This window comes from Diabrotica virgifera, chromosome 6 (genome assembly GCF_917563875.1).
Source record: "Diabrotica virgifera virgifera chromosome 6, PGI_DIABVI_V3a".
NCBI lineage: Eukaryota > Metazoa > Arthropoda > Insecta > Coleoptera > Chrysomelidae > Diabrotica > Diabrotica virgifera.
In genome coordinates this window covers 248654720-248681268 of record NC_065448.1, presented here as the reverse complement: position 1 = coordinate 248681268, position 26549 = coordinate 248654720, and the positions used below count along the sequence as shown (strand labels likewise).

General features: G+C 33.6%; 1 protein-coding gene across 17 annotated transcripts in view; it reads right to left on the bottom strand.

Moving 5' to 3' along the window:
* LOC126887500 (protein roadkill) overlaps nucleotides 1-26549 on the bottom strand; it is a 506726-nt gene that overhangs the window by 177209 nt on the left and 302968 nt on the right. For 6 of the 17 annotated variants that reach the window (XR_007699087.1, XR_007699088.1, XR_007699086.1 and 3 more), the window contains 4 exons: nucleotides 21529-21706; nucleotides 17310-17488; nucleotides 16013-16155; nucleotides 10915-13711 (listed from right to left, as the gene is read on the bottom strand). The exons of 5 other annotated variants lie outside the window; for them this stretch is intronic. Coding sequence is in view for 1 of the 12 variants with exons in the window: in XM_050655115.1 (XP_050511072.1) it covers nucleotides 13567-13711; nucleotides 16013-16155; nucleotides 17310-17488; nucleotides 21529-21706 (645 nt within the window). In the remaining 11 variants the exon portion in view is untranslated. Of the gene's footprint in view, nucleotides 1-1180; nucleotides 13712-16012; nucleotides 16156-17309; nucleotides 17489-21528; nucleotides 21707-26549 lie in introns of those variants that run through there. 6 more of the 17 variants (XR_007699082.1, XR_007699085.1, XR_007699083.1 and 3 more) reach the window with 6 other exon arrangements.

Genomic DNA, 26549 nt, shown 5'->3' with positions numbered 1-26549 from the left:
CCCTAGATTTTTCGATTATATGTCTTATATTCAACAGGTGTTCTCGAGTACCTCTACCTTTGGTACATCCAGTTTGCTCTTATGGAATTTCTCTTTGAAGGAACGTTTTTAGTCTCTCATTGATTATATGTAGCATTATTTTACTGGCATGTGATATAAGAGAAATAGTTCTATAATTGTCGCATTTATGGAAGCTGCCTTTTTTATGAATTGTCGTTATTGTAGATTTTGTCCAGTCTTCAGGCCATTGTTTAGAATGCCATATTTGGTTACAGAGTAGATGAAGTAATTTTACGCCAGTTTCTTCTGTGGCTTTGAGCATTTCTGCTGTTATCATATCTGAACCTGGTGCTTTATTATATTTGAGCTTAATGATCGCGAGTCTTACTTCATTTTCAAGTATATCAGGTTCTTCTTCTACCTCGTCAGAGATTTGGTTAACAGGTTCTTGGCGTTGATCATCTCTGTATAGGTCCCTGCCATACGGTCTCTCAGTCTCTGCTATATCTTCTCTGTTTGTTCTCAGAGTTCCAGTGTTGTCTTCAATGGCCCAATTTCTGGCTTTGAAGTCTCTTGTTAAGCAGCGTATTTTTCTAAATAGATCTCTCGGCTGATTATTCTGATCATGTCTCTCAATTTCTTTGCATATACTCTGATAGTACCGTTTTTTATCTGCCTTGCATCTTCGTTTTATTTCTTTATCGAGGTTTCTTAAACCAGCTTTTTCCCTTTCACTATGTACACCACTTTGACAAAGATTTTTTACGTATACCTAAACTAAATTTCAATAAGCGATGCAGTGCATGTAAACAAAGATTTTAGTTGTTAAAGACGTTCAAAATTTATCTACTCGTTCCATAGTAATAGTATAATTATTAAAATCACTTTTTCCCTTTTCTCGAATTAGTTTTTATTGTATAATATATAAATTATTGTAATCGCTGAATACCTACGAGTAGATAGTGGAAAAATAATCCTGTTAATTAAATGAATGAGTAATTTACGCGATTATACAAGTAACGGTTATCCTAAAATATTCAAAAACTGAACGAAATAGCCGTCTCTATGTTGCTGATAATGACATCGCTGTCAACTAATGTTTACATCTCCTGCATAACTTATGTGAATAAACATTAGGGGTAGGATATTGCGGAAGGTAAAATGAATGAGAATTCTCTAATAAAGATCGCAAGATTTTATTTATCTGCTGTGTTTGATCTTAAACTTAAACCAGGAGATCAAGACAAATAATAACACTAAAATTACAAATTACAAGGTCGAGTGTCCCCGCATAGGAACCAGCTGTGGTCGTATATATATCACATTTATGTTTTTGTTTTACATAGACTAAACGAAATTTTTGTAATGTAAGATTAAACGTTAAAATGGTTTTTGTTAATGATGAGAACTAAAACGGTCTTGTCGAAGAATAAATCTACCCTTATACGAGACTTATTTACACAAAGTTTTTGCAAACTTATTTTTAATAATCACTTTGTACAACAGTTGAAGAGTTCTTGGATTTTATCGATATTTTTGATCCCTTCATAATAACAGTATTTATGGTGATAATCGGTTAATAAAATAAACAATGGCAGTAATAATGAAGTCACTATACCAAACATAAATATGTCACTTTTGATACACTCTCCGATAAGCAATAAAATAGTAAGCATTGAATTTGTATTACAGACATTTGGATAGAGGATAGATCAATTTTTAACTTAACAGAGAGTGGATCAGACAACATACTATGTTTATCCCATGTGACCGAATATCTGCCTTCAATTTTGACATTCTCAATATTCTTCGACCAGATCAATTTAGATCAGAACCAAAATAGCTTCGACATAATGGTTCCGTCGCTTTTAAAAACGATTCCTACGGTACATCGTCTAGTCTATAAGTGCGGCGAGTAAAGACTTAAACACAACATAACAATTTCATCAAAAAAAAAATTGCATTCGCTTGATTTTCTAGAAATTACTCTAGTCCATTGAATCACGGTTTTTGCTCCGTATTTTAAAGAACCGCTTGGATTGACATGAAATTTGGCATATACATAGGGTAACATGTCAAAGAAGAAAAGTGATATTGTGAAGATGTGCTTTTACCCAAGGGATCAGTTTCACTACTTTCGGGGGTGAAAAAATGTACGTTCAAAATAAGTCAGAAAATGAATAAACTGACTAATTCTAAGCATTTTTTCACAAAGTTAATACTTTTCAAGATATTTGCGAGTGAATATATTCATTTTTCAACTAAAAACCCGTTTTTAGACTAACAACCACGTTTTTAGACGGTTTTTTTGCAAATAACTCAATATTTATCACGCAATATTTTTGCTAAGAATGTCTTTTTTTCGATAAAATAGTTATTACTTTTTGAGTTATTTGCAAAAAACCGTCCAAAAATGTGTTTTTTTTTTGTTGAAAAATAAACATATTTACTCGCAAATAACTCGAAAAGTATTAAATAAGTGAAAAAATGCTGTAGAACAAAAGTTGCTTAGAATTAGTCAGTTTATCCATTTCCGGACTTATTTTGAACGTATATTTTTTCATCCCCGAGAAGGGGTGAAACTCATCCGCAGGCAAAATCACACATCGGCACAATATCACTTTTTTTCTTTGACATGTTACCCATGTCTATGCCAAATTTCATGTCAATCCAAGCGGTTCTTTAAAATATATAGGTTTTGCAATATTTTACCGTCAGCGAACGGACCACTCTCGGAAATCGATTTTTGTCATTTTACATAGCCGACAATTTTAAAATGACAATGAGAAGGCTAGGAAATATTGCTAGGTAATACAATTATTAAAGATACTTTGAGGTAGCTACGTTGATCACCTTTTTCCGCAGTATCGACAATTCGCTCAGATAAAATTCAAGCGTAAGCATTTAACACATTAAAAAATAAATCGATTGTAAGTATATTAACTTGAATATATCCAGTAAACCAGGTTATCGATTGATGTACGAGGTTTGTCTTTTTAGTTTTGCTATAGCCGCTTAGAGGGCGCCACCAATAAAACCTTCCGACACTAATATAACCTCAATCTATGTTGACATAAATCCAGACTTTCATTACGAAACAAGTCGTGTAGATACAGTGAATTTTTGAAAGGATCAAGTCGAGAAATGGATCTTAGCCGAGAACATTTTCGAGCAATAATTTTTTACAATTTTCGGAGAGGATTTGTATTTGGGTTTGAGTTTTTGTATTTGGGAATGAAGCATCATACCAGTAAACTATTTCCCGCTGGTATTGTGAATTTCAACGTGGTCGCTCCAGTCACACAGCAAAACATTGATGCGGTTCGTCAGCTAATTAAGGACGACTGCCGTGTAACCTACCGGGAGATAGAGGCATCTTTAGCCATTTCAAAGACCTTGATCCATAAGATCCTACATGAAAAACTGGATGTTACTGAGTTGGTTTCCCGTTGGACGGGATTTGCTCACAGAAGAGCAAAAAATCGGTTCGCGTGAATTGGTGTCGAAAAACATTGGAACGGTTTAACAAAGGAATCTCATAAAACGTTTACAGTATTGTCAGTGTCAAAGAAACTTCGATTTACTCTTACAAACTAGAAAATAAACGCAAATCTGCTGTGTGGTTGTTTCATGCTACGGAAAAACCAATAAGTGATCTGTTCTAGAAGTGTGTCAAACAAAATGGTCGCAACTTTTGTGTCAAAATCTGGTCATGTGGCAACACTTGCTTTAGAAGATCGAAGAACAGTTACTTCTGATTGGTATATAACCGTTTGTTTACCAGAAGTTATCGCGAAACTCCGACCAAGCAATACACAAAGGCGATGTTACGGGTTAAAAGTCGCTAAACAACTAGAAACGATTTTTAATAATCAGATTGGGCCTCAGGGTATCGCGGTTTTATATTCTTGAAAAGTTTTCCTCCCTTTACTCTCCAAAGTAGATAGTTCGGGTCCCACGTTGGGCGCCAAATGTTACTCTTCGCCGATGTTACCAGTTTTTATGTTTCTTTTTATGCGAAGGTAAATAAGTACTTCAATTTCCTAACTTAAAGAAAAAGATATAATAAGAAATCAAAATCGGAGAAAACAAACTATTTATTCTTATTCAAAAATCTATAAAATCGATATATATCTATAATTATAATATTAGTGTACGCTAAAAAGAATATTCTTCGAGGCAAGCATAAACATTATTTTTGGGATTTTTATCTCTTTCTTTTGTTTTTTTTTTTATATTTTCAACTACTTACAGAAGATTAAATAATTATAGATATATATCGATTTTATAGATTTTTGAATAAGAATAAATGTTTGTTTTCTCCGATTTTGATTTCTTATTATATCTTTTTCTTTAAGTTAGGAAATTAAAGTGCTTATTTACCTTCGCATAAAAAGAAATATAAAGTATAAAAACTGGTAACATCGGCGCAGAGTAACAGCGAATCATCCTACATCAGGCCAATGCAAGTGCTCACGCTGTCTAAAACACAAGAGAATTTTTGGAACTTCAAAACATCGAATTAGTATACCATCCACCGTATAGCCCCGACCTTAGTCCCAACGACTTCTTCACGTTCTCAAAGATCGAGAATTCAGTGTGTGGGCAGCGATTCCACTCGCCGAATGAAGCCATCGATGCCTTTAAAACAGCAAATTTGCAGGTGTCAACTGAAGACTGGAATAACTGTGTTACCAATTGGTTGGAACGTAGTGTATCGATCTTGGTGGGACTTATTTTGAAGAGCGATAAAGTACTACATACTTTAAGTCTATATATTTTTTGTCTTTATGGCTATATGCAAAGCTAAAAAGACAACCCTCGTATTAAAGCTTTAACTTCTTAAAACTGTATATTCCAAAACTAATTAAAGATAAAACAAAAATTAACCATATTCCAATTATACTTATAGAATTATATAAAAAAATCCTTCAGAATATAGTGCTGAATACATGGAGCGGAAGTATGGTCAATGACAACAACAATACTGAAGGGGTGCCGGTTTTCAATACCCCCTCAGGGAGAGTCTTGAATTGATAACAGTGTCTCTTTCAGCAGTTTTCACTTGCAGTAAGTTCAATGTGCCGCTAGCCTTCGATTGCTCAGTAGAGAAACTTTTAATGAACTTTGATAAGGTGCTGTAATTCTGGCCTGTTGAATTGGTTAATTAAATAAAACACTTGCTATTTTGTTAGAACTGTAATGGAATTTGAAAGGGCAAGAAATAGAATATTATATGAACATTTGAGTGAACAGCTACCGTAAAACACCACAACGACTTTTCACATTTTACCGGCGTTCTTTGCAACTTACAACGTGGAGAATACTCTCCGAAAAAAATAGATTTTGCGTATCCGTTCGTTACGAGTCTCGATAGCTCACTACCACTTGCACCCCGCTAACGAATTCAGTCCGTCACTCCGGTAGGCGTGGATTAACACGTTCTTGGAAATTGGTCTACAGACAATGTGTAATGAAGTTATTTATGTTTTGTCAGAGGCGGCGCGGTATATTTATTGTTCGTGAAATAAAATTATTTGGTTGGAGACTACAGTTCTCCAACAAATACAAAGTAAAATACGAACAGTTGAATCAGAGTTTATAGGAAGATGTCTAATAGTCCACTAAAAAGTTGGAAAACAGAGCTCTGCAGTGGTACGGGTATGTACAAAGAATGTCAGAGCACAGGTGGCCGAAAAGAATACTGGACCGGGACCGGCCGGGAAAAAGATGGAGAGGAAGACCTTTAACTGGTTTAAATATCTCATTGTTTCTTCACTGTTACTTTTTACAAAAACCTTTCCAAAAACAACAGAAAAGCAAAAGTCAAAGTCCATCATTATTAAGGAAAAACAGCTGTAGATTTAATTCCATTCGGGGGCCACCACCATCGGCTGACCAAGGTTTCTGCTTTTCAGCGTCTTCAGAGCCGCTTGTGGTGTATCCCGAAGCGAACTGAATCCAAACTGTCGATGAGGCTTGTAGAGAATTTTCTCTCATCATTATTTAAACATATCATCACGAGGTTACTGGATATAATATGAAGGGTTACAAATTAATATACTTTTAAAAATTAGATATATAATTACAAACCTCTCTAAGGAGGAGATAAAACAATAATGGGGCCAACATCATGACCAATTATTAAATTTAGCAAAAATATTACAAAAAAACATTCTGGTAAAGTATCACATTACGGAATCGAAATAAGTATATTATAGTATGCCAAAAAATTACTAATTGTAATGATATTTATTGATATATAGTGGTACTAACAATTTTTACCAGAATATTGCAACTCATATGGTACAGTTACCATAAGTTATTGCAGTAAACCTTAATCTTAATCCTATTACAAGTCGTATCATTAAGTTTCAAAAGGCAAACATACTGAATAGCAGGTATAATAATTAAATGTACAGTAGATTAACATTTTATTACTTTCTACCTGTGCTGGAAACTTAACCACACGACGCAAATGCAAATGACTTTCTAATAAGATTAAGGTTTTCTGCAATAACTTGATGGCAACTGTACTTTAAAAATAATATTCATAGTTTTCAAAGGTGGCTACTCTTGAATATAGCGTCACCTCGCCGCACTAAAATGAAAACACGTTATCTTACAAAAAAGAAAAAGTTACATAACAAAACAATCACAGAACAACGAGGAGATTCACAAAAGCTTATTAAAAAACACAAAATGTGGCATGAAGATAATGAAACTAAGGGCACGTTCATATGACATGTTTTGATAACGCGCGATTACAACTACATACATTTTATTCAGCCATGTGTAAGGCCTGAGTAAAAAGTATGTAGTTGTAATCGCGCGTGAACGTACCCTAATAGAAGAAACAGTTGAAATTATTTTTGTCATTTTATCTTCAAAGTTACATGTGGCAAAATTCATCCATATCAAACACTTAGTTTGTAACATATGTACTGCTTTTGAACTAAACTATTTCCAAATTAAGAAAATATGAAAAATAACTACTTTTTCATTCCTAGTTTTGGAAAAATTTTTGCATAGGATATTCCAGGACTTTGACGTTTATGAAACCGCTGGGAGTCAAACATTGTATTTGTTTATATTGTTTATTAAGATTTTTACCGTTAACAGTTTTTTAGTTGTATTTTCCGAACATTTTGTAGATTTTGTGTAGTTTTTGGTTGTAGAAGTACTTAAACGACTTTATTCAGTTTTAAGCAGTGAATAAATAAACATGAGAATTTTTTCGAAAGTTGTTGGTAGACAATACAGATGTTGCTAGTAAGTACAAGCAAAAGATCGGCAAAATAAATTATAGGTCCACTTTCCCTCAAGGGGTCCGAGTTAACCTACGGTGGAGACAGTTTTCCAAGCGTAAGTAACATGGACATAGTTAGTTATTTAGCATTTCTATAGGACGTTTTATAGCATTTAACCATTGCTTTTGTCTCTCAGATGATAACTTATTTAGTTGATTTATGCTAAACATGTAGCACTGATGGTAACCTATAAAACTGAACTTTATAATGATTACTTCGCTTTCCCCAGTTCAAAACACAACATAAATGGGGCATATTATCTTTTTAAGTTAATTCTTCCAGTGAAAATTAATTCTTGTACAAAACAAAAATAACAGAAACGCAAGTAAAATGATCTACAACGACATTAAAAACTCATAGAATAACATTATTTATTTTTGCCTCCCAGCCGCGATTTTGATTTAATTTTAACAGTATGTTGGAATCCCTATTGGGTTTAACTATCATACTTTCTTGTCACCATAAAGATAGTTTATAAATACGGGAAAAAGTACGAAATCTGGATTATGGAACACCTTCTGTTTGCGCAGTAGAAAGTAGTGACTGTAAATATCAGCTCTATCAGCCGTATTTGACTTTCAAACAGTGACATTACACAGTCTGTACAGCAGAAGAAGAGGCTTATAGTTGCTCGAAATGACGCTCAAAACTTGTTTCTGCTTTTTACAAACACTTCTTTAGTACCATGACAGACAGGTTAAGTATTCGTCCCCCCATTTGTTTTTTGGTACTGAGTGTCATTGATTTAATTATTATTAAATGATAAAGCAAAACACGGCAACAAAGCAAATTTGACATAAAATCGATGACAGATATTTTCACCTTTGTATCTCGTTTATAATATTAATTATATATTACTTATATTATTGCTTTACGCCGTTAGTTTACATAATTGACGCAATCAAGCGTTTTCTTAATTTTCGTTGTCATTCATGGATTTTACCTTTTTGTATTATCCTATGGACCATAAATTATTCCGCTGGTTAATTGTCGCTATGTATAATCGCTTTTGTAATTATTCTAACTTAAAATAAATATTTGTTGTGCTACAAGTCACGTCTCATATTTTAATTTTGTAGAAATTGATGATTTGGAATTAAATGTATATATTTTCTTCTTTTATTTCAAATACACTTGTTTATTTCTTTTGTATTTTGTAATATACATACTCAAGCTGAAGGGGATAACCCACAGTTGTCCTACACTGAACTTAATACCTAGACTCCCTTTTTGATGTCCTCGATAGACCATCCCATGTGCAAAAAGCAATAATATGAACAGTGAAGAAGCGAAAATTGTGAGTACCTTGGTCATGGAATGAGATGTACCAGATACGAAATACTAAAACCAATAATGGAAGTAAAGATAAAGAAGCGCAGTGTTGGCGAAATAATGTATTGGTATGTATTGGAACATTTCCAACATCAGCTCTATAATAAATTCACAGCCAATAAAAAAGTTGGGGAAATGCATGAACATGTTCTGTGGAATATCTGTTCGCGGGTAATGACAATTCTTCATCAATTGTACATTACAGCTGACAAGCTTGAAACACTGGCAATAGTACAATACAAAAAACAAAACAAAAATCTTATTTTGGTTATTTAAGCTTGTACTGTTATCAGATTTGTATTATTGCGTTAACATCCAGTATAACTGAGATAAGGGAAATGCAGTAATTACCTTGATCATGTTATATCACGTTTCAAAACAAATATTACGTGATAAGTTAGTGAAATATTTAGATTAATTACTTTTAAAAAATGTGAACCAATTTTTTCTTATATAATATGTAATGAGGTTCGATTTATAGGCATTTGTTAACTCACTCATTACTGAATGCACTCTAACAATAGGTAGGGAAAAAATATCCTGGAATTGAGTAATTAACTCGAGTCTAATATCAGAATTTCTTGTTATATGCCAGAAGAAGCGTAAATGAAGTCTGTTTAGATAGAGACCTCTTAGCGCATTGTTACCACAGATCAAACCAAAAATCTATAATTTTATTTGAAACATAAAACAGTATTAATTGTATCAGTTGCGCCATTTAAAGAAGATACATCTATCGTTATTATAGAAAATACATGCACAAGGCCCTACATAGTAAGGCCTGTGTTAGCTAACCCAAAACATAGATGACAAATGGTAAGACATATGACAGTTAACAATTGACAGAAACGTCAAATTATGTCGCGTTTATCCTAGCTGTAACTGTCAACTATGTAATGTAAACTTTATGGAGACCTACACAGGTCTCCATAGTAAACTTCATATAAATAAAGAACAATGTTTGGTATGGACATCCTATCTAAGTCTTGACATCACAAAATTGGGAGGAGCTTATATTTGACTCCAAACAATTTTGTTTATAATGTTAAACACTCATAAGGAATTTTTAATTTATTGTTTACGTGGTTTGTGTGACAAAATAAGACTTTTCATTTAGGTATTTAGTTAAAGAAACGTGTCAATTAAGAGATTTTTATTCGTTTTTGCCCAGGTAAGTTAATTTAATGCAATGATTAGAACGTAAACAGTTTTGAGGTTATGTTTATTTTCAACCACTAAGGAATAAAAACCACCTCAGCAAAAACGAATAAAAATCTCTTAATTAACACGTTTCTTTATCGAAATACCTAAATGAAGTCTTATTTTGCCACACAAAGCACATAAATGAAAAATTCCTTATGACCATTTAACGTTACAAACAAAATTGTTTGGAGTCAATATAAGCTCCTCCCAATTTTGTGACGTCAGATTTAGGCTGTCCATTATGACCGTACAATATGTGTTTGAAGTCTTTCAAAACCTAAAATTTGTATGTCATTTAAGATGTTGAAGTATTTTTAAATAAATATGGACATTAATAAAACTAAAACTTACAAAAAAGAAAACAATGAACTTAATTTTAATAAGAACTTGATCGATTCAAAAAGACTAATAATATTCAATTTGGTTAACTCTAAAAATCAGTTCAAGAGCTTATTCATCCATTCATCAATTTATTAAATCGTACTTAAAATTTAAGAGACATGGATATTTAATAAAATTTTTCTAAAATCTAAAATTTTATGGAAAAATATATTATGGTTTTTTTACTTCAAAAATACGCTTGCGTCATTCAAGATTTCTGACGTCAGAGCGTTGCCAGAACATTAGAATAGGACTTTTCGTCATGGCCATGTTCCTAATACAGTGTTTTTATTTACTGCATGAGGATAGATTGATACAAAACTAGTCTTGATAGATGGCGTTACTTGATACCGAATGGACATCCTGAGTCTTGACGTCACAAAATTGGGAGGAGCTTATATTTGACTCCAAAAAATTTTGTTTATAAGGTTAAACACTCATAAGGAATTTTGCATTTATTGTTTACGTGGTTTGTGTGACGAAATAAGACTTTTCATTTAGGTATTTAATTAAAGAAACGTGTCAGTTAAGAGATTTTTATTCGTTTTTGCCCAGGTGAGTTAATTCAATGCAATGATAAGAACGTCAACAGTTTTGAGGTTATGTTTATTTTCAACCACTAAATAAAAACCACCTGAGCAAAAACGAATAAAAATCTCTTAATTAATACGTTTATTTAACGAAATACCTAAATGAAGTCTTATTTTGCCACACAAAGCACATAAATGAAAAATTCCTTATGACAATTTAACGTTACAAATAAAATTGTTTGGAGTGCATATAAGCTCCTCCCAATTTTGTGACATTTGTGACGTCAGACTTAGGCTGTCCATTGCTCTCGATTTTGATATTTGCCATTCATGACATGACGTCTGTCAAAAATTTTAAGGCAAAATAACTATTAGATTGGTTTTTACAGCAGTCAGAAGCAAACAACTTTTGTGTTTTCGGAAAAATGGAAAAAATCAAGTATCGTTCAGTGAATAAGTTTCTCCACAAAAAGGGGAAAATGAATGTGCAAATCAAAGGCGACCTGGACTTTTTTGCTGATTTATCACTGTTGATTGAAATATGGGTGCATTATTATCCACCGGAAACCAAAGAACAGTCGACACAGTGGCGCAAACGCGGTGAAGGCTCGCCGAAGAAGGCAAAAAGTGCACATTCGGCCATCGCGATGCCAAAATTACACGAATTAGGCTATAAATTGGTTTAACACCCACCGTATTCCCCGGATCTTGCCGCCAGCTACTTTTTCCTGTTTTCATACCTAAAAAAATGGCTTGTGATGGTACACGACAACCCTCACGGAATTTTCCTAATTTATTTGTTATAAGAATAAGGTCAATATTATAGTTGCAATTTGTATAATTTATTACGATAGTAGCAAAGTTCAAAGTATTCAACTCATTCGCAAGACTGCAAACACAGCACACGTCATTATTGAAATACGTATAGCATAACCATATATGGTAATACATATGGGCATTGTTTTTAATATAATAAGATATAAGTGGGAAGGTCGAGTACCTGAGACATTCATTGTTGTATCAGTGTGTTCGCTGAACTCTGCTGGCGCGTGGTCAGGGGATATAGTTACCGAGATATGGGTCACCTTGACCTATCCTAACTATAATGTCGGTCGACGTAGTTGTAACTGTACCTTTAACCTTGTAAGAATAAAGATATGTAGAAAGTTTAAGTTTGTTTGTTCGGGAGTGTCTTCGTCCAGCAACCCCCAACATCACATGGCGACCCGTGCCTTAAGTTAAAGAATGGAGTTTTCTGGTTCGCATATAGATTGAGGTATGCAGCTCTACACGTAAGATGGGAAACAACCAGAATAAAGAAAAAGAGGAACAGATCTTCATAAACCAAGCAGGCAACAGCGGAGGTGTGACAGCTGAAACCGGCGAAAACGAGAAGCTATCAATCCCTGGAGTTTTGGGAATTGTATCGTTCAGCCTGGCCATAATCATCGTCGGATGGCTACTGTATCGACGATGGAAGAAGCAGCTTCGACGCCACATCCGACAGGAAGTATCTAAATCAATGGAGATGCTGAGGTTAGACGCCCAGAATCCAGGACCAAATGCATAGACACATGAACCCATATTCGTGAGTAATTTTTCTTTTTAATACAATACAGTTTAACTGCTTATGAAGTAAGTTTGATGACTATTTTTTTTATTTTCATATTGAAATTTTGATTTTTTTTTTATTATATAATTACTCACTTACTTATTTACTGACACTTTAAATATTGACGGTTATCCAATATTATTGATCCTTTTATTTTACTTACATTTATGTTTTATTATATTATTTTATATGTTACATTTTGTTATATTTGATAAACTTAACGGCAATGATAAGCTTTACGAAGTAATTGAGACTTCGAGACACTAGGCCATATACTATTGAGTAACGTAGTCAGGCCAAGCCGAATTTATGTTCGAGGAAAGATTTCAACGTATTCTGGAAGATATAACTATATTAAATAGGAATCTCACAAAAGACACTATAGAACGAAGGAAAAATAAGCTAATCACAGATAAATGGGTGGAAAAACTCAGGACTATCACGGAACAGTTTAGGACGGTGCATAAAATATACAAAGGTGACAGCTGTAAGGCAGCAGAAGACAAATTCATTGCAGATATTATTGCAAAAATTGGAGAAAAGATCGGAAAAGTCCAAACAGAACTACGGAAAAGACAAGTTGAACATAACAACGACAAGATGGGAGAGAAATTCGAACTGAAAACAGCAGGGAACCTGATCCCTCACATAGGAAACACCGAAGAATCAATTAGAGCATTCATAGACGCAATTGAACTGTACGATGAATTTTTAGATGATGAAGGAAAACCGCAACTAACAAAGTACCAAAGTAGATAGGACGCGTAAGGAGGACGCCGTTTCGCAGCAAAAAGATGAAGTCGTTGCTGAAACTTCGGCCTATTTTGACAAAGGATGCTCTGACAAGTAATGATGCCTAGCTTCTCACTGTACAAGAAACATGGCCATGATGTAAAGTCATATCCCAATATTTTGGTAATGCTCTGACGTCAGAAATATTGAATGACGTAAGCGTATGTTTGTAGTAAAAAAACTATAGGTAATACTTGTGTAAACCTCCTCATTACCAGGTGACAAAAAACAAACAGAAATTAAGGACGTCTATCACTAAAAAACAGCACTCGATATCCGCGTGTTTCTGTCTATAATTTACATGAGAGGGTGAAAGAGTGTCTCTGGATTTTTCATTTCTTTCTCTTGAATTTGAACTTTGAACACATTAAAGCAGTCGACTTGGCTTCGTAGCGCTTCACGAGCTTCAGCTCTGCTTCACTCGTTTCCTTGGCGGGCCTATAGGCGGAATTTGTTGTGTCGCTAAAGCTCTAAATGCTTCTGCTATCAGATGTGGATGGGTTTGGATCATTGACTTCCAACCGGGGGTGTCCATCACGTCCGTAGCGTGTCTAAAAAAGAAGAAGATAATGGATTAGAACAAATATTTGCTAAGTTTTAGGTTTTCTTATAGTCATTTCGTCGATATGACCAAGGCTTTTGACAGAGTTCGATTAAAGAATGTGTTAGAAATAATGGGAGAAAAAGGGCTAAACTACAAGCTAATTAACCTAATACACGATTTTAACAAACACTGTAAAACAATAAGAGTAAGACATTTGACAACAGAAGACATAGTTATAAACACACGAATCCGTCAAGGCGATTCACTGAGCCCTTTCATATTTAATTTAATAATGGACAAAATAATAGAAAACCATCCCAGAACAGCCGGATTTAAGATGGGTAACACATTCTTTAGAGTCGTTTGCTACGCTGACGATGCTGTCCTCATCGCCGATTCTGAAGACAATCTCCAAAGGCTATTGCATGCATTGAATATTTAAGCTACAGAACTAAATATGTTTATCAACACCGAGAAGACTAAGTGCCTAGTATTATTTAAAGAACCGATAAGATGCAAATTGGAAATTGACTCCAAAACTGTGGAACAGGTGAATCGCTTCAAATATCTTGGTGCAGAATAACAAGCTATGGAAATGTCTTAAAATGAGGTCAGAGAACAAACAATGAAAGCAAAGAACAAATATCGAAATACTGAAAGCAAAGTCAAAATATATACTGCAATCGCCAGTTAACTTGGCGACAGCGAATACGTATAACGTCACAGAGACTGATGATCATCCCTTAAGCCACTCTGCAATTTTGGGTTTGTGCGTCTCGCCAAGTTAACTGGCGATGACTAGAACACAACAATAAGACCTATTATAACATATGCGGCAAAAACAAGACCAGCCACAAATAGAACGTTACAAATGATGAAAACAAGACAAAACACATAATAAAAAAAATAATAAAAAAAACAAATTAAAGATATAAAAAATACAAAAAAATATGTGCAAAAAATATTTACAACCACAACAGTGTATTATTTAGATAATAATTGTAATATGTTAGTTTGTAATGTATTTAGAGTTAGAAATACAGAAAAAATTCCTCTGATTGAAAAAACAAATTTGTTTGTTTTTAAAATAACAAAATGTCTGGCTAATTGGTTCGACCAAGGCCATCAAATTCACACAAAAAAAAAAGACAAAACACAAGTATACAGACAAGTACATATACAAGACAAAACTCTACGTGAAAAAATAAGAAGTGAAGACATCAGACAAAACGGTGGAAAACAGGACATAGGAAGGTGGGTCAGACAGAGATGAAGATATTGGAACAAACATATAAAGAGAACGAAGGACATCAGACTCGTTAAAAGTGCAAAAACGAATAACCCAATAGGCAAACGACCACAGAGTAGATAACCAAAACGATGGCGAGAATGCTGGACCTCATCGTCCGGGGAAGACTTGATGGCAATGAACAGGCAGTAGCCTACTAGCATGATCGAACATGCTAGAAAGAAGAAGAGATTTCGTAAATATCTTTTGTTGAATTTGTTAAGATCCTGGAAAATAAGAAAAGTACGGCAACGTCGACTTTCACTGTCAAGTCTCTGAGATGGCGCTAGAGGCAATGACAGCGACAGTGGAACGAGATTGGGTGCCCTGAAAAATGTCTATTCCAATTTTGAGAGCATCGAGTGAACAAGAACAATTATTTTTCAATTTTACTTTACAATTCAATGTTATGTTATTTTTAATCAGTCAATAAAGTTGTTAGGTGTACATCTCAATTTAAATACCAAACAGTGTTTTACAGTCCGCTAAATCGAAATAGTAACAGAATTTGATATAAAAAAAATGCTAATTTCAGTTAAATAATTGTTTTTATACAGTGTGTCTGCATAACTTAGAACCAGATGAGAAACTTTTCGAAAAAAAGTTATTAACAGTTTTAGGAGGTATAGAGAGCAATATGAGAAACGTCAACAAGTTAGTTAACAGGTCTATTTAATATAATTATGGAAGTTGTAAAAATGCCAGACGAATGGAGAAGCAGTACATTAGTACATATTTACAAAAACAAGGGAGATATACAATGTACAAACTACAAGGCCACAAAACTACTTAGCCACACGCATTTAAATGGCATATTATAGAAACATTGTAAATGTTTATAGAAACTTATTGAGACAGTTTGCCCACTTTGTAAGCGTTTTGCAAATAATTTCAGTTTTGCAAACAATTTCAATACCAAATACATGGTAGTTACAGTTCGGTTATAAATCAGGGTTGTAATTCCTAAAGTTTTTAGTTTTCCTAAGTTCTCTCAAATTTGAGTTTTTGTGTAATACTTACGTATTAATAAAATCTATGGCTTGAGCTTTAAGCTGGTCGGCACTATGTAAGTCGGCCAGAATGAGAATTTCTGCTGCGTTTTCTATTGATAAATTTGTACATAATGCTTCTTCACACATCACTTTCAGCCTCTCGAGAGCATACTGTAACAAAAATTGTTATTAATAGAATGTTGTAAATAACAAAAAAAAAAGAGTGTGTCTACTTTATACGCACATAAGTGTCATACTATTATTATTATGATTTCAACGAAATAAATATATGTTAAACAGTTTAATTGTGTTTTTATGTAAATATTAAATTAATTTTAATAATTAAAATAATACCAAAAATTAAAAATAACGTTAATTCGTCATTATTTATGAACTATAGCCTCCCCACAATTGATTTTTTCTTGATGAATCGTAGAAAATCTAAAAAACGTCATATTTTAATACTAATTATCCTATTCCCAACGAAGACAAGTCCAAAGTACATTTTCCAATATCCAAAATAAATGCATTTACTAAAAACACCAATATATTTTTTTCACACTTTATTTAGATTGATACATACGTAACTTGAAAGATTTAGCAATTAACTTCATAGTGTTGGTATGCGCGTACTTTATACTGTAGCTTTTATAAAAAATCACTCTCAACATTTTTCCCAATCGCGTCTAAAGAAGTATAACTTAAATAAACTTTTTATTGAAAGATAACAGCATATTGGAGTATAATTTTATAAAATAGTATAACATGTAACTCCCTACTAGTCATACACTTCCTACAGAATAGCAATCAAAATAGAATATCAATAGGATGATTCAATTAGACTTAAGAATTATTCTCTGTTCGTTAGATTGATTTAATACGACTAAAATGTTCCAAAGTAACAATTTTACGTTGTTGTTTAAATCAATACACACTTATAATCCAATTAAAAGTTAAATGGTAAGGTCGAATAACCTTACCATTAAAGAAAAGGTCATTCGACCTACCTATGTAGCTAGTTCCAACTACTTTGGATCTGAACTAAGTAACCACATGTTTTAATTTTTTCCTAACTTTTTAACAGTCAAAATTTCAACTTTGCCTTTTTATACAGTGGTTTACTCATTTTAGGTTTCAACCTGATGATGGACTGATTAGTCCGAAAACGTTTGTTTTGTACTAGTGATGTACCCACTTTAATCTAACTTGGATCTTTTTAGAAAAATTTTAATAAATTTATATACCATCTACCTACAAGAGAAGTTTTACTTCCTTCGTAATAAATAATATTGTTACTTTGACACAGAGCATTTGTTAATAGTTACCTTATCTGCTGCCGCTAGCAGATCATCAGCCATTTTTTCGAGATTCGAGGCCTTTCCCGTGTAGATAAACCTCAGCATCTCTCGCAATACTTCGTGGTCCACGTCTGTTATATCGACTCGATTGTGTTTCCGCTCCTCCATTTCGTGTTCGAACATCGCCTGGAAGACGGGGCTGCGCGCTGAAAATAAAGCATAAGCATGTATATAGATACAGTCAAATAAAAACGGAACATAGGCAGTTAATAATACATATGTATCTGAACTGCATTTGAAATAGTCGACTAATATAAATCTTCGACACACATATATCATACCACGTTGATAGACAGATCACATTATACAACTATTGAACTGTACTATGCATGATGCCAAAACCAAAAATTCAAAGAACTGGAGAACTTAAGATCCCTTACGCTGGAAAACAAATTTTGGTTACAACCTAAATCCAAGCCAATTTACAAAGCAACAACGGACGATAAATGGATAGAAATGGGGAATCTACAATATGCATTCCACGAGACGTCAATTATTTATCTTGGTAAAAATCCAACGAATTTGATTCCTAGTACTCAATTTGTGAGTAAACGAAGGTAATGAACGATAGAAAGACTGTCTTTCATTCGATGTACCATATATTTCTGCAAGCTCTTGGGAGAAGTAGAGGAGTAAGACCAAAGAAAACCTAATAGGAAACGCTCACGATGAATAGGTAGACAGTGTGTTAATAATAATCTCTTCTTCATGTGCCGTGCTCGATTATCGCGCATTGGCTATCAAAAGGGATGCATCATACATACTGATATTACTGTTCAAATGCTTCTTTAACGGCTAATCAAAATAACAATCTTCGCTGTGCCGACGATACAGGCCTTGCATGTACACTTCTACTACTGCAGTAGAAGTGCATGTACACTTCTACTGCCTGCCATTATTCTAGTTTGTAGTTCTTCTTTAATGTTCGGTTTGCGTGATATTATTGCTCCTAGGTACATAAATATTTTCATCACTTCGAGTTCGTATGATTTTCCTTCTTCTACGTCTACTTTAAACTTTTTTCCATTTCTGAACTGACCATTTGTACATTCCGTACATTTTGTTTTAGTTTCATTTATGTACAGTCCCATTTTCATCGCTTCTTTTATTTTTCTCTGTACTATCTCCTGTAGCTCTTTTTTCATCTTGCCAGCAACACTACATCATCTGCAAATTCCAAAACTTGTTGTCTTTTTGATATGGGAGTCCTTCTCTATTGATTTTCGCTTCTCGCATTATTTTTTCTAGGCATAAGTTGAGAAGTGATGACGACAAAGGATCTTACTTACTTACTCCGTGGTTAGCCGACTCGACAACATGCCTCCAATGTTTTCTGTCTTGAGCAACCTCTATCCAATTTTCCACGTCCATAGCTTCAGGTCCCCTGCCATATTATCTCGCCACCGGAGTCGAGAGCGTCCACGTGGTCCTCTTCCAGTTGGGACTTCCTCCCACACCAGCGTTACTGTTCTTTGGTCAGAATGTCTTTTGTGCCTGTTACCGATTTTTTATGCAACCTTCACAAGACATTTACAGTCCCTGCTCAATTTATTAGACTCACCCTAGAAGTATCAGTTTTTTCTTTGAAACACTTAAAAAGTATATTCAAAGTCATATGGAAATGCTGAATGGGTTAAATAACAATTACTTAATAATCATGCTGCATAATTAAGTTAAAGATGGTGAGACTTTTTGATTGAATTGTGAAAACTTGACAGATAGTAATAGAATGGGCTAAAAGAGTGCAATGACTCGACTTTTTCAACTTTAGTTATTTAGTTAAATTAGTGGTTGATGTTCAAATTTTCGTAAAATTTGCAGTAGTAAGTGTTAATATTAGTCTTTATTAATGTTTGTTTTTAATTTGTTTAATTTATTTTAAGATATTAATAAAAATATGTTAATTTCTAAAAGACGAACGTCTTCGATTGGAATTTTTTCATATGGGTGATTGTAAAGATCTTTTTGTTGAGCAAATCTCTTCTGTTACTGCTCTATTGAAAATACCACATGTATCAAAGAGAAATAGCAAAAAAATATGGTATATCTTAATCGTCAGTTCGAAGGTTGAGTCAAAAACTTAAAGAGAAACATCCTGTTACATCGGTTTGGAGGGGTCGGTACGGCAGAAATGGTGCAGTCGCCCTCAGAGGGCAACGAATTTTAAAGAATTTGGCTGTAAAACACAGAAGAGTCACCCATAGCGATATACGGAATAAATTGGAAGAATCATAGTCTCCAGTATCGGAGTCCACTGTACGCCAAAATTTGTACAGTATGGGATTCAAATCTCATAGGCCAGTTAAGGAACCAAGCAAACAACACACTATCACCACAAATGCTCAAAAAACGTTTAGTATGGGCCAATTTGCATAAAGACTCTATTGCCATATAATATTTGTGCAAATTGGCCGAAACTAAACGTTTGTTGGGCATTTGTGGGGATGGTTTTGGTTCCTTAACTGGCCTATGACATTTGAATCCCATACTGTACAAATTTCGGCGTACAGTGGACTCCGATACTGAACACTCTGATTCTTCTAATTTATTGGTTATATCGCTATGGGTAAGTATTCTGTGTTTTACAGCCAAATTCTTTAAAATTCGTTGCCCTCTGGGGGTGACTGAAATATTTCTGCCATACCGACCCCTACAAACCGATGTAACAGGATGTTTCTCTTTAATTTTTTAGCTCAAACTTAGCTCGAACTGACGATTAAGATATACCATATTTTTTTGCTATTTCTCTTTGATACATGTGGTATTTTCTAACAGAACAGTAGCAGAAGAGATTTGCTTAACAAACAGATTTTTACAATCACTCATATGAAAAAATTTAAATCCACGATATTCGTCTTTTAAAAATTAACATATTTGTATTAATATCTTAAAATAAATTAACCAAATTAAAAATAAACATTAATATAGAACAATATTAACAGTCACCACTGCAAATTTTACGAAAATTGAACACCAATCACTAATTTAAGAAAAAAACTAAAGTTGAAAAAGTCAAGTCCTTGCGCATTTTTAGCCCATGCTATTACCATCTGTCAAGTGTTCACAATTAAAAAAAAAATTACCATTTTGAACTTAATTATATGGCGCGATTATTAAGTTATTATTATTTAACCCATTTAGCAGTTCCGTATCACTTTGAAGATACTTTTAAGGTGCTTGAAATTAAAAAAACTACTTTTTCTAGGGTGAGTCTAATAAATTGAGCAGGGACTGTAAGTACTTCAAAACCCCCCTGGTTACGCCTATGGTAGTTCCTATAAAATAGTTGGTTCGTTCGCAAAATGGGTCTGTTGAGTTGTTTTAGGAATGTCTGAGAACATAGAAATGTGTGTACCGCTATCTTTTTCTAAGATACTCACGTGTCTCAAGTTGGGGTTATGTCACAGTAACTAACTCAAAATTATCCATCCGCTCACAAAATCTATAGTTTTAAATCCGTCTTAGAAGACGGTTTTTCGTAAAACCAAACTATTTTATGGCGGATGAATCTGGATTAGCAAAATACATACAACTTAATTTTGCAATGCCGAGCACTGTCGTCAAGACAAAAGCAATTCATTGACAGACAGGATGTCATCCGTCTTTCCTTATGTCATTCGATTCCAAAGGGAACATCGAAGCACGGAACCACGTGACAAGAACCTATACAAAGACTGTGAATCAGAAAAGATAGCGGTACACACATTTCTATGTTCTCAGACATTCCTAAAACAACTCAACAGACCCATTTTGCAAACGAACCAACTATTTTATAGGAACTACCATAAGCGTAACCAGGGGGGTTTTGAAGTATTTAAATGTCTTGTGAAGGTTGCATAAAAACCGTAACATGCCCTACCCATTGGAGTCTTCTGGAATTTATTTCTTTTATGATGTTGGCGTCTAAGTAAAGTTCTTCGAACGCTCTGTTAGTTTTTATCCTATATTGTCCTGATGCTTCATCCAGCACAGGCCCAAAGATCTTCCTTAGGATGTTTCTTTCCCAAACACGTAGTCTCTCTTCGTTTGCCTTATTCATTCCTTTACTATAAATTTGTCCCATGATTGATTGTTTATTTGTTTTCTGTATTCTCCAAAGTACATAAGATGTATCACGAAAGATATTATTTATACTCATTAAAACATGTAAAAAATGTATGAATAAATTAATAAAACTAAATATTACCTGCCAATATCGCTTTATGTGCTTGAAATTCCCTACCACCCACTGACAACGTGACATCACTGAATTTCTGATTCTCGAACAGTAATCCTAAATCATCTGATAATCTACATTCTGGAACCTTAAACTGTATTGTATTCGACTGGCCTGAAATATTTACACTATCCGCTACTACACTCACCTGAAAATTAAATAAAATAGTAGAATGATATTATTTGTAAAAATCCAGAAAATAATACAACAAAACAGAAAAAATACCCTCCCTCATTACCAGAATTTAATTTATTTCATTTTTTAAAGTTCTATGTGATTAAGACATAAGATTCATCGTAATTTTAACCCACCACCCCCTTCTCCCTGCCCCCGCCATCAAAAACTTTATTTTTCGATTTTATTTTTTTTTGGTGGGATGCAATCAATTTTAAAATTTCAAAAAATTCACACGCATAGTTAAGGCTTTTATAAAACACGTCTATTTTTATAGACCTGAAGGTTGAGTGCACATAACCTCAAAAAATTTAAAAAAAAATTTTGGAAAAAAGTATATAACTTTTTTTGGGGATAGCTGCAGATCTAATTTTTTTTTGGTCTTATATATTTTAACAAACACTATATTTCTAATTTTTTTAAAATTTTTCTGTAACGCTGGTCACCTTCAAAAATCCAAAAAACTGTTTTTAAAGGGAGTTTTGGGGGGTTTGAACGTGTTTTTCTGATTTTTAAATATTCTAAAGGACTCAGTTACTTCAAGATACATATAACCTATAAAAACAAAATTGATTTGATATATTATAAAGTCTGTAAAATATTGAAAATCCCACAAAACCCCCCAAAAAACAGTTTTTCGGATGTTTGAAGGTGGGGAGCCTTACTGAAAAATCTGAAAAAAATTAGAAATATAGTGTTTGATAAAATACACAAGATTAAGAAAAAATTAGACCTGCAGCTATTCCTCAAAAACAGTTATACGCTTTTTTGAAAAAAAAATTTCTTTTAATTTTTTGAGGTTATGTACAATCTACCTATGGGTCTATAAAAAATAGGCATGTTTTATAAATGCCTCAGCTATGCGTGTGAATTTTTTGAAATTTTAAAATTGATTGCATCCCACCAAAAAAAAAAATAAAAATGAAAAATGAAGTTTTTAATGGTGGGGGCAGGGGGAAGGGGGTGGTGGGTGGTGGGTTAAAATTACGCTGAATCCTATGTGTTAATCACATAGAACTTAAAAAAATAAAAAAAATTATTCTGTTAGTAAGGGAGGGTAACTTTTAATTTATTTATCCCGTCCATAAGTTTAAAGTTTGATGCGCCACTGTCGACGCATGTGCCACTGAAAAGTGACGGCACAGTGTTCAAACGTTTTCTTTTAGGTTCTACTATTTAAGTTATAGGGTCCCATCGTGCCTAAAATGATTAAGAAATTTCACCTATAGCGGCTCTTAGTCTAAATGTATTTGTGTTTCATGGACCCTAAGCAATCATTTGACAGGGTCACATTAAAGGACGTTATGTGGCAGCCGCAGCGCAGTGGCTATGTTACTAGCTTAACAAGCTGGAGGGCCTGGGTTCGAATCCCGGCACTGACAAAATTTTCAATTTCTAATTTAACTGAGTCGCCACCGTGCTTCGGAGGGCACCTAAAGCCGTCGGTCCCGGCTACGTAAGTAGTCGTTAAGTCATCTTAGGGGCGCTTGCGCGACCTGAAAACCCTAACACTAGACCTGAGCCAGAAGGTTACACGAACTTTACTTATTTTTAAAGGACGTTATCCATTTGTTATACTCAAGAGAGGTACCTCTAGGCATAATTAAAATGATCGAAAAGGACAACACAATAAAAGTGAAAGAAGAAGAACTAACTGACCCAATTGAAGCTAGCACTGGGATAAGACAGGTGGATTCCCTGAGTCCTCTATTGTTCAACCTGATCATGGATAAACCAATAAGGATGCTGCCAAATGGGAGAAAGACAACTTAAAATAATCTGCTATGCAGATGGCGAACTATCTACTAATCTCTCAAAGTGAAGATGATTTACAACATATCGAGGGTTCAAAGACAGTACCTCGTCGTAAGTAACAAGTAGCTAATTTTACAGGAGGAACAAAAAACTGTTTAAGAGTTGATAGGATGTAGTTTTTCTTTTAAATCTTTTAGATTTATTGTATTTTAAACTTCCTGATTTTGTAAGTAAAATAAAAAAAAGTGTGAAGCAAAATTTAACAAAAATTAAGTCACTTACGAGGTAATGTCTGTGTTTGTCTGTCACATACGAGGTAATATTCATTTCTTTAATTTGTATCTATTTAATAATAAATAGATAAGTACATACTTACCTAAATAAAAACTACATAAAACAGAAAAGGAAAAAAAGCAAATTAATTTTAGTTTATTCTGATTGTTAAAATCTAAAAAACAAGGTAACAAAATCCTAAAATTATGGCAATGAGGAACAAATCATGCACTAGTACTAATATTATGAACATTAATTAAGATTAAGACTTATACGGCAACAAATCATAAAAAGACCAACAGTCTTTAGGAATAACTGAAAAGATTATTTGTAGGTGGTCATACTTTGTTTTTGAAATTGCTGGTCTATTTTGAAACAATGGGGGAAATTTAATAATAGAAAAATCAACATTTTTTGGTCTAGTTGGGATTTCTTCAAAGGAATCTTCAAAATTGATTTTAAACAATATTTTTCCAATAGTATATCTTAAAACACGAATATCTGTAACTGTATTACCACCAACTAATTTACTAGGTCTAATAGAGTTGTATTTCATAATATTTTCGTCGCCAAAATTTTGGAAAAAGGTGTAATCAAAATTTACTACTGTAAATGGATTTTTATGCCTAGCTTCCTTTGTTAACCTTAAATAGTCATTAGGAAGATAAATTTCCCTATTTTTTAGGACTGTCTCAATAGAGCTGTGCACTGAATCACACTCCATTTGCGTGTGACCTTTTTCTAAAAATTTTTGGTCAATAATGACATTGCATTTTTCAGATAAGAAAAAGATAAAGAAAAAAATTTGTCAAAAAAGAAAAAGAAAAAAAAAAGAAGAAAAGCAAAGTATTAGACATTACACTGTTCCGGTTTTGGGCATTATACCCATCAGAATAGATACATAGTTATGGGAAGTTTGTGTGATGAGTTCAGAAAATGTTCTTCCAAATAATGTTTCAGAAAAGATGCTTAGGTGGAAGCCTGACCATCTGCCTCTGTCTCGTTGTACCAATAGCAACTAGCTTGGCTAATAGCCAAATTATAGATAGTATAATTATGGCAGCAAAGTTTAGTTTTATAGTTGAGTGCACTGGCCGGTAATTGAGGAGATAGTTTCACTGACTGAGCATCCATGATAATAACAAAAAGTTTTCCTTCAATAGCCTCCTTTTTGTCACGTTCTTTCTCACTTCTAGCTCGATCTTTTCTGATTATGTGGTCAATATATTCCTTTTCAGATAAATTTCCATTTTTAAATTTAAAACAACTGTCACACTGGTCTTTGCGTGGATGAAAAATAGACAACTTCATTGTGTCCATCATAGTTCTTAAACAAGTGTGAGTTAATGGTGTCTTTCCATTTTTTTGCAGTAAGCCCTTCACAAATCTGAAACAGACTGAAACACTTGCTCCAGATAAAGTCACGCCCATAAATAAATCAGTTTATAAGAGAAATATTAATTAACAGCAACACAAACACTGCTTTAGACAGCCAAATTGTGTTGTATTTAACAGAATAAATACAGTTGATTTTAATAAAATCTCCATTTTACCTTTAAACTTCAAATAATGGCGATCAAAACAAAACACTCAAACATGCCCACTGACGTACTGTATGTACAAACTGCACCATACGAGGTCCTGGTTTTAAAATATTTTTACGGCGCATTTACGAGTTAACGTTCCCTTACAGTTTTCTACCTAAGGCCTGAAATATTTGGTTCTTTAGAACTGCCAATAGATGCATCTGTATGTCCTAAACTAGATTAAGCACAAAACCGATTTTAATAAAAATGTCACTGTTTAATAAAAATGTACTGTCTTTGAACCCTCGATATGCTGCACCAATTTAGTATAACCGCCAGAAAATAAAAGTGCAGAGCGAAGAAACCAGGTGTCGCTTTTCCGAACTTGTACGGTCCCAATACCATCAACTAGGATTTTTAAAAAATATTAAAATGTAGAAAAATGAAAAAGTGTTGAATTTTTTTTAAATTAGCTAAAACATTTTCAGTTTCAAAATCCGACAAATTGACATTTCTGATCCGATCAAAAAAAACCCTAGTTGATGGTAGAGAAAATAGCTTATATTTCAATAATTACTTTGAAATTTTATGTTTCAGGATCTCTATTAGTCCCAATCACTGCAGCAGTGGAGCTGCTTTTATTTTCATGGTGCCAGTAGATGGCGCATAAACCGTTTAATTTTCAATATTTTTTTATGAAAATTGAATTGTTGTACGTGTACTTCTTTTTATAATAAATGCTCATGCAAATTTTCAAAACAATTGGTACAGTACTTTCTATTTTAAAAATTCCCAAAAAGGTATATGATTTTCATACTTTTACACTAGGATAACCCCTTAATAACCGGGAGGTAAATGACACAAGAGTAGAATGGAACGACCACATAAGCCAAATGACAACAAATAGGCGAGAAACGGTTCTCCAATAGGAAGACGATCAGTGGGAAGACCACCAAATCGATGGAACGTCAACTTACTGGAGACATATTGAAAGAAAGACAGTGTCATGTCTACACAAAAAGAAGAAGAAATAGTAATTGAATATGATATGAACAAAAATTACGTATCATTGCATTAAAATCAACGATCAGAATTTAAGTATATAAAGTTAATTGCATATTTATATTACTTTTCTGCCGCCTCTTCTTTTGCCATTACCAATGAACACCACCGATTTACAAACAATTCTTTTGGGAGGAGACATATTTAAATACCATGCACACAGAAAATAATTTTTAAAATTGTATGTCCACACAAACTTTA